General features: G+C 46.5%; 1 protein-coding gene across 1 annotated transcript; it reads left to right on the forward strand.

The window, feature by feature from the left end:
* The first annotated feature begins 3033 nt into the window (after positions 1 to 3033).
* LOC147416485 (putative calcium-binding protein CML23) lies at positions 3034 to 5544 on the forward strand. Its single transcript, XM_086508319.1, has one exon. It carries the CDS (start codon positions 3034 to 3036, stop codon positions 3679 to 3681), a length of 648 nt encoding a protein of 215 aa, XP_086364445.1. The 3' UTR covers positions 3682 to 5544.
* The last annotated feature ends 3497 nt before the right edge of the window (positions 5545 to 9041 follow it).

Raw genomic sequence — 9041 nt, forward strand, 5'->3', positions numbered from 1 at the left:
AGCAGCTGTCTAAAACAATCTGGGCAATTTGTTGAAAAAAATGTGGCAAGAAATTACATGTTTCGATGTTCTCCCTAGTAAGAATGCATGTTGCATGGTAGATCTATAAATACAAGCTCAAGTAATGCTAAAAATGGGTTTTCAAAACCCTATTTTGGGGTAGGAGGAAATATCCAGCAATGGGCACAAAACGAAGAGAGAGGGCTTGTGGAGGGATTTTTGTGGTTTTGCAACAACAGCAACACTCATGCTTGGAATATTGATGAAGTGATTGTTAGACCTCCTGGGCCTACCCTTGAGACATAGGTTGTGGATGAAGAAACTTGCCTTCTTCTATGGGAGGTTGAGATGTTGAGGTAGCAATGCAGTAGCACCTACCAGTAGCCACCTTCAAGGCAAAGTGGAGCACAACCTAGATCTTTTCATTGTAAATTTGAAGATGGAAACATGAGAGATTGAAGCTAAAAAATAACCAAGGTGTTCCTTGATAGGATTGCATTGGTTTGAAACATGCAAGCGAAGCAAACACATGTATGTTGTGTTTTTTTGTGTGCTCATGAGTTTGTGCATCATGCTACACCAACGAAACTAGAGCTATTCTAGGGGCAAGGAGGAGCTAGAGTTTTAACATACCATCATGCCCTTGACAAGCTACTTTTTGTTAGCCTAGAGAGATTAAGCAAGCAAATATCTGCATTTGTATCAAGTTTTTGACAAGCTTCGCTCGAAAAAAAGTGTCGCTCGATTTTGTTTGCTCGGAATATAGATTTCCTCGTAAACGTTTAGCCAACAAGCAAATTCACATGGCCGTGGCACGGACGTGAATATCAAATTACCAAAGCAAATTTCAAGTTTGTTATCTTGTTCTTGAATACCATGACTATATAGTAGGAAATTTCGTTTCTAATTATAAATTTTGGAGAGACAGAGTGTCGACTCTCCACCATACTTTTGTATGGCACTCATGTAGACCGTGCACTATTTACTTTTTTGATATTTTAAAGTTTTCATGGTATGGAAATTTTAATTAGCGTTTTCTACTTTTGTTTGTAGTTCATCAAAGGCAAGCTTTTTGAAGTGTGTACTTGCTCAAGTGAAACCACTATAAATAAGGTGAGTGCTCTATTTTGATATATACATTCCATTAGTGCTTTTCGCACACAAAAGAGAAAAAAGATTGCAACGTAACAATTACAATCTGATTTTCACAAAAAATATATGTTTTGTAAAATGTTTCATGTTCATCTTTATATTGTGGTGTGTGGTCGGACGGCCTGAGTGTGAACCTACTTGTAACTACCTCTCATGTTAATATAAGGAGCTGCTCTCGGATGCAAGAGGTAAGCTCAGTTTGGTCCCATTTGTGTGCACACCACATTGGTGGAGGAGACTGGCATTTGAGAAGCCTTTCTTGGTTTTCACTTTCTGGCCTCTGAATGCACAGTGCCATGCCGAGTCTCGTCTTTGACCCGGATAGGGAGTGAACCCTGCTCAAAAGCTCGCTCTCTCTCTCTCTCTCTCTCTCTCTCTCTCTCTCTCTCTCTCTCGCTCGCCCGCACAAGGAGAATGGGTCAACAACAGGCTGTGTTGCGAAGGTTATAGGGAAAGAGGCTGGACTTGGGCTAAGGTGGAAATGGACGGCAATACCATTCAAGCCCTGCGAGAGGTTCTGCAGGACATGACCTCGGCAATCGAGCTCTTATCCTCGGGAGAAAGAAGCTGCGCAGCCCTAATTCACTTCATTGAGGAGATGCTGAAGACCACAGAATCATGGGTTGCCAAATACGCCATTTTTCTTGAAGATGGTTTCTTGGCAGTAAATTCTGCATACGGTTCTCACCTCAATCCTGAACCCCACAATCGAACTTACACTAACCCTCAAGTAAAAAAGTCGTTGATCCTATGAATTTGAACCAGGCTGTAAACTGGGTCGCTTAATACAGCTGACCAATCAGCAAGACAGCATCCTATTGAAACAGAGGCCCCCAACCAAAAACTTTCAACTTGCAATGCAGAGGATAGAGGCGATCACCTGGTGCACTCGCTAAATAAGGGTCGAAAAAGTGGTGGACGATGGCAAACAATCCCTTCACAAATTATGGATCATAGTTCAGGAGTTACTGCTTCTACAAGAAGAAGAAAGACACGATGGAACAAAAGAGGGAGTTGTTGTCGCTTTGTTGCAGAGGTGCTCAGCCTTTCCGTTTCATCGTTGTGATGCAGAGTTGGTTTTTTAGTTAGTTTTTCTAAAAAAGTTTTAGTTTCTTTTTATCGTTGTAGCAGAGTTTGTCCCGTTCCATTCAACGTCGAGTTAAGCCCACCACACCCCTTATGGAAATGGATGTATGTCGCAAAAATATCATGCCCAGCTCTCAGTTAGTCGTTCCTCGTGTAGCCATTTCCATTGGGATAGCTACCTAGTGTATTGCCTACAACGAGATGTTTTCTTTTCGAGCCAAGTCTTCTCAGTCCCTAGCCCCTAAGCCGTTGTATGGTCACTCCCCCTGCATGAGGCGTTGGAGTTGACGCAATCCTTTCCATCATGTCGAATCCATTCTCGACCCAAAATTCTAAAAAGATGTTCATCTTTTTCTCCCTAAGGGGGGAGGTGTGGTGTGTGGCCGGATGACCCGAGTGTGAACCTACTTGTAACTACCTGATCTCATGTTAATATAAGGAGCTGCTCTCGGATGCAAGAGGCAAGCTCAGTTTAGTCCCATTTGTGTGCTATATTATTAGGTAAAAAAAATTCTCCACTAGCATTTTACTATACCTTGACAAAATAACTTGTCACAACAAGGCCAACCATGCAAGACTAGTTTTATATTAAAAAGTTGGACACTGAAAAGATCGGCGCTAACAATGACATAAATGCGTTTCTTTAAGCCGTTCGATGTCAATTGTGATGCCAAGTGGCTGCATGTGTTTCCGAAGAATTGATTTAAGCAAAACCAAGTGGTGTTTACGAAGCAACGGGGGGGTGTTTGCGCTTTCGTTGGGAAAAGCGAAAGGCAAAAGCAGTCGGGAAGCCATATGGCTAGATATAAAGGGCAGCACGTGAATATAGGAGTCGCGGAGAAGACAACAATGCAGAAGTTGGCGACGTTTCTCGAAAATTGCTGTCTACCATGGAGGTTGATATTTGGGGGAGGTAGCTATGATCAAGAGTGGCTGAAAGGCTGCGACGAGTCGCCAAGAAGAGCAAGGGAGAAGGCAGCAAAGCTGCACGCAGAGGAGGCGTTCAAAGCGTACGACCTGGACGGCGATGGCCGCCTCTCCGAGGAAGAGCTCTACGCCCTGCTGGCGTCACTGGACAGCACGCTTTCACGCGAGCGTTCTCAATCCATCTTCCGACAGGCGGACATTGACCACGATGGACACATCGACCTCTCCGAATTCAGGGCCCTCCTGCAAAGCGCTGAGCCTGAGGACGATATCGAGCAGCTCCTTGCTGATACTTTTGAGCTCTACGATCTGGACCGCAATGGCTTCATTGATGCTCACGAGCTGCTTCAGGTTGTGAGCAGATTATCCGCCATTTGCAAGTCCGGTGGCACGTCCCGGCCGCCGGCCGCCGTTCACAACTTGGACGATTGCCAACGCATGATTGCTGCCCACGACCTCAATGGCGATGGCCGGATTGACTTCAAGGAGTTCAAAACTCTTTTGGCAATCGCCTAAGCGAGTGACGGCAGCTGATCGTGCTCTTCGTTAAGAGTTTTTCAATAACAATGTTTAATTGTATTATTCTTAGTACCGGAGGTAGTGGGTGTGAAATATCCTACCACTATTAACGGTGCTCACTCATTGCCTCAATCATCTCACCCACCCCCTAAATCATCTCCCCCTAATGTGAAATATCCTACCACTATTAACGGTGCTCACTCAGTGCCTCAATCATCTCACCCACCCCCTAAATCATCTCCCCCTAATGTAGGCAACGTCCCTTCATCCTAATCTCACCCACCCCCTAAATCATCTCCCCCTAATGTAGGCAACGTCCCTTCATCCTAGCACTTACCCAATAAGGCTCCCCTTGCCTAATGTATATAAAGGCACCTTTGTTATGTTGAAGAGCGTGCAAGTTCTTATTTCATTCTATCAACACAAGTTAGCTTTACTTCCTTGCTACACTACAGTGTCTCTCTCTCTCTCTCTCATTATTTACTTTGTTAGATTAGTTGTTATTAGCATCAGTTCCTATTTGCTTCACATGGTATCAGAGCTTCGTAGAGCTTAGGAACTCGCCTTAGCCCCTTGCATCTCTGTCTTAGCTACCACATAGAGCCCCTCTCTATTATCTTCCAAGCACTCGAAGGTCTGCTCGTTCACGTCAAGGAATCCGGAGCCTTGCACGATGGCCGAGTCATCCTCTATGTCCTCTGCCGCATACAAGCCTCGCTATGTCATCGACAAACTCAACGGCACGAATTACCAAGTATGGAAGATACGAATGGAGCTTTACCTTACACAGCTTCAACTCTGGAAAATTACGTCGGGCGTCGAAGCTCAACCCGACAAACCCAAAGACAAGGATCCTATTGGCATCTCCGATGTCTACAATGCTTGGCAACGTAAAAATAATAGTGCCAAGATGGAGCTTATTCTCCACTGCCAAGATCGGCAAGTCCAAATGGTGAAGAAGCTCACCACCGCCAATGCTATTTGGAAGTTCTTTGAGAAGAACTACGAGCATACCGACCTCGTTTACCAAGTTTCCCTGATCAAGAAACTGGTAAACACCACTATGCATGAAGGTCAGTCTTCATCCAAGTTCTTAGAAACTTGGTAGATACTTCTAGACGAAGTACTCATATCAGGGCTAGAAATCCCTGAAGAGCTGAAGTCCATGCTCTTGTTGGCCTCCCTTCCCGATCATGGAGGGCCTTCATCACCACCCAAGCCACGACGAAAAATCTACAGCTACAAAATCTAGTAGCAAAGATTCAACAAGAAGAAACCCTTCGCGACCACACCAACGGCTCGCAAAAGTCAACGGCATTAATCACTATGGCTAAACCTCACAAACCTCACCCTGGCAAGAAGACGTTCAACCACTCTGGCCCTCCTCGTCAGCACCACAACCATGGAAAGAAACATCATTCAAGCCCGAAGCAATGCACCAATTGCAATCGGTTTGGTCATATTGCAAAGGATTGTCGGCAACCCCGTAATCAAGGTAATTTTCGGCCTCCTGTTGCATATTCTCAATTTTATCCGTCATACCCTCAAGGGGGGGCCAGACCCCTTCTGTTTTCACCCTCTTCTCATGGCCAAGCTCATTATGTTGATATATCTACATATGAGAAAAACCCTTCTTATCCTATGCAATTATATGCCGCTACTCTCCATAGTTCATCCCCTGATCTCTGGCTACTTGACACTGGTGCCACCCACCATATGACCTATCAATTTCATTGGCTTTCAAATTTCTCCTATCTCCACACTCCCCTAGAAGTCTGTCTCGGAGATAATAGCCTCCAACTTGCTACAGCCTATGGCGATGCCACCATCAGTCTTCCCAATGGCCTACGCACTACTATATCTAAAGTTTATTATGTACCTGGCTTAAAGAAAAATCTTATTTCTGTTAGCGAGCTAACCTCTTCAGGTATTACCATTAAATTCACAAAAAAATGGTTGCAACATACAAGCCCGAGATGTCAATGGCTGGCATATCAATCTTCAGGTACCCCAGGTTGGGCGACTCTACCCTCTAGGTGATTCATCTCCTGCACATGCTCTTGCATCTTCTGCACAATCTTTCCCACACGACACCACCCTCAAATGGCACTATAGACTAGGTCACATTTCTCAACATGTTTTACATCAGCTCACACACCGCCAGCTTGCCCTCGGTTTACCCAAGCATCTCACTCCCATCACCCTCTGTGAAGGATGCACCTACATCATCATCACGCGCTTCCGCACCGCTTGATCTCATTCATTCTGATGTCTGTGGCCCCTTGCCTGTCAAATCACTCACTGGCAACCTTTATATGCTCACTTTTATTGATGACTACTCCAAGTTCACAACCGTCTATTACATGCTTGATAAAGCTTCAACAATCACATATTTTAGCCACTTCAAAGCACTGGCTGAAAACAAGCATGATCGGAAAATCAAGGTACTCCGCACCGACAATGGCGGGGAATACACATCCCATCAGTTTCGGGATATCTGCCACACGGCGGGTATTTGTCATGAATATACCATCCCTGCTCACCCTCAGCAAAACGGTCGGGCCGAGCGCAAGAATTACACCATTTTTGATGCTGCTCACGCCATGCTCATTCAAGCCAGTCTAGCAGACAATTGCTGGGAAGAAGCTACGGTCACCGCATGCTATGTACAGAATCGAATCCCGTCATCTCAAAATCCAAATACCACTCCATATGCTCTATGGTATGCAAACCCGCCGAGCCTTGGCCATCTTCGCATTTTTGGTAGCATAGCATATCCTCTCGAAACCAACCCAGTCTCTAAGTTATCACTAAGAGCCACCCGCACCATCTTCGTCGGCTACGGAGATCGCCTTGGAGTCAAAGCTTATCGCCTCCATCAACCCGAGCTCCACAAATTCATTCATGCCAGAACCGTCATTTTTGATGAGGATTTCATCCTCCAAGGCTCGTCTCCCTCCAATATTTCCTCTCCTCCACATGAAGTCCACCAACAGGCTCGCTATCCCGCTCATTTCTTGGCTCGCCTCCCTTCTCCGAGTAAAACCCTGCATGAAACCACTCCTACCACCTCACCACCCTCTCCAATTAGCAACACGGCTGCATGCCGCCATGTGGATTCTGAGGCGCCCATATTAGCCCATATCTCTCCCATGCGCACTGCATACCCCATGCATCCAGAGCCTTCTTCAACTACAGCTCTCCCTGCTCGCTTTCCCCACACACAACACCCTGCACAGCTCAGCCCTTCACGCCATTGCCCATCCTCAAGGTGTCCTCCCACTGCCGCTGCACACCCTCCATCCACCACCCCGCATAGCACCCAACCTCAATTCGGTTCTCCACCCGCGCAACTTTCCCCACCTACGCCCCATCCTGCTGCAGCCTCGCAAGGCCTCCTTGCCACCCCAACCCGTAGCAGCTCGCCACAGCTTGGTCTCCTCCACCATTCGCGTCCCTTGGGCACCTATCACCCTCCCTTATCCCCTCCCAGCTTCACACGGCATACTGTCCCTGTTGCGCCATCCTCCATTCATTTTCCAGCTCGCAACACAGTAAATAATTTCCCTCTTGGCAGCGTTTCCCACCATCGGCCACCCGCCTTGCAAACCCCATTCTCGCCCATTATGGTTCGGACCTACCAAACTGCCCGCAAGAGTTCAATGCCCTACTTGCTCCCTCCTTGCTGGCAGCCCCTACCCGAGAGCCATCTCGCTCTGCGTCATCCTATCAAACATCTACCACCTCGACATCGGTTCCCTCGCCAGTGGAGGATTCTCATGCCACACCCTCAAATCAACCTATTCCATTGGGGATCGATGAGGTCGAGCCACTTACATCAACCTCGGCGACATCTCCCACCACCTGCACCTCGTCGGAGTCATCACCATCAGCACAACACCTTGATCAAGAAGCTTCTAGCAGTCGCGTCTGCACAAAGTCATTAGCAGATATTTACGCTGCTACAAGCTTCTCGGTCGTTCTCCAAGAAGAACTTCAATCGACCACCCCACCCGCTCCAGTCGAAGATATTCTGCCAATCTCGGTCGTCGATGCCCTCTCATCCAGTGAGGGAGATTTATGGCACGAAGCAATTCAAGCTGAGCTTCAGGCACTCGAAGAAGCCCATACTTGGGATCTTGTTCCACCGCCAGAACATCACAATATAGTCACATGCAAATGGCTATTGAAGAAAAAGTACTTCCCGGATGGTAGAATTGAGCGTTACAAAGCCAGACTTGTCGCTCGCGGCTATACAGAGAGGTATGGTGTAGACTATTTTGATACATATTCCCCTGTTCTAGGCCTAACTGCATTTAGACTTTTAGTCGCTATAGCTGCAAAGTATAATTTGCCCCTACATCACCTTGACATTAAAACAGCCTTTTTGCACGGCTTGCTCTACGAGCTTGTTTACATGACCCAACCCCCTCACTTTGCAAATCCATATTATCCTGAATATGTTTGCAAGCTAAATAAGCCTATATACGGCCTCAAACAGTCTGCACATGAATGGTATACACGCATACACAATTATCTCATTGCATGTGGTTGGGAGCGACTTAGTGTCGACTTCAATATCTTCATCTGGTGTACAAATGATGGCCTCGCCATTTTGGGATTATTTGTGGATGATATCCCACTCATCGGCACCACTGAAAGCATGGTATTGCGCACCATCGACTGTCTCCAATAAGAATTCCCTGTCAGTGACAAGGGACCAATGACGTATTTTCTCGGCATTCAAGTGCTTCGCGATCCCTATGACAAGTGGATCAAACTCACCCAGGTAAAATACATTGAAGAGCTTCTCACTTATTATGGCATGAGCACTTGTTCTCCTGAATTCAGCCCCCTTCCTCTCAAACACAACTTAGCACCTGAATTTCATGCCTACTCTCCCGCTGATGAGCTCTATTGGCCTTCTCTTCATTATCCCAAGTTTTGTGGTCAGCTTCGTTATCTGATATCCTGCACTCGCTTTGATCTCTGCTACACCGGCCATATATTATCTCGCGTTATGTCACAGCCATGCAAAGCACACAAGCAAGCTGCAAAACGCACACTTTGCTATCTCCTGACCACTAAGCACTATGCTCTCACCTATGCTTATGATGCCACCATACCTATCTCTCTGAGTGGCTATGTCGACGCCAATTGGGCAGGGGATGATCCCCGCTGCTTCTCCACATGTGGCTATATATTCTCTCTTTCAGGTGCACTAATATCCTGGCAAACAAAACGACAATCTTCAATTGCCTCTTCATTGACTGAAGCCGAATATGTAGCTGTTGCTCTTGCTTCCAGGGAAGCTCTCTGGATTTCTGAGCTCATTCACGAATTTCAACTTCCATATC

The sequence above is a fragment of the Adiantum capillus-veneris genome, unplaced genomic scaffold, assembly GCF_014529385.1.
Source record: "Adiantum capillus-veneris isolate H3 unplaced genomic scaffold, ASM1452938v2 Hic_scaffold_921, whole genome shotgun sequence".
NCBI lineage: Eukaryota > Viridiplantae > Streptophyta > Polypodiopsida > Polypodiales > Pteridaceae > Adiantum > Adiantum capillus-veneris.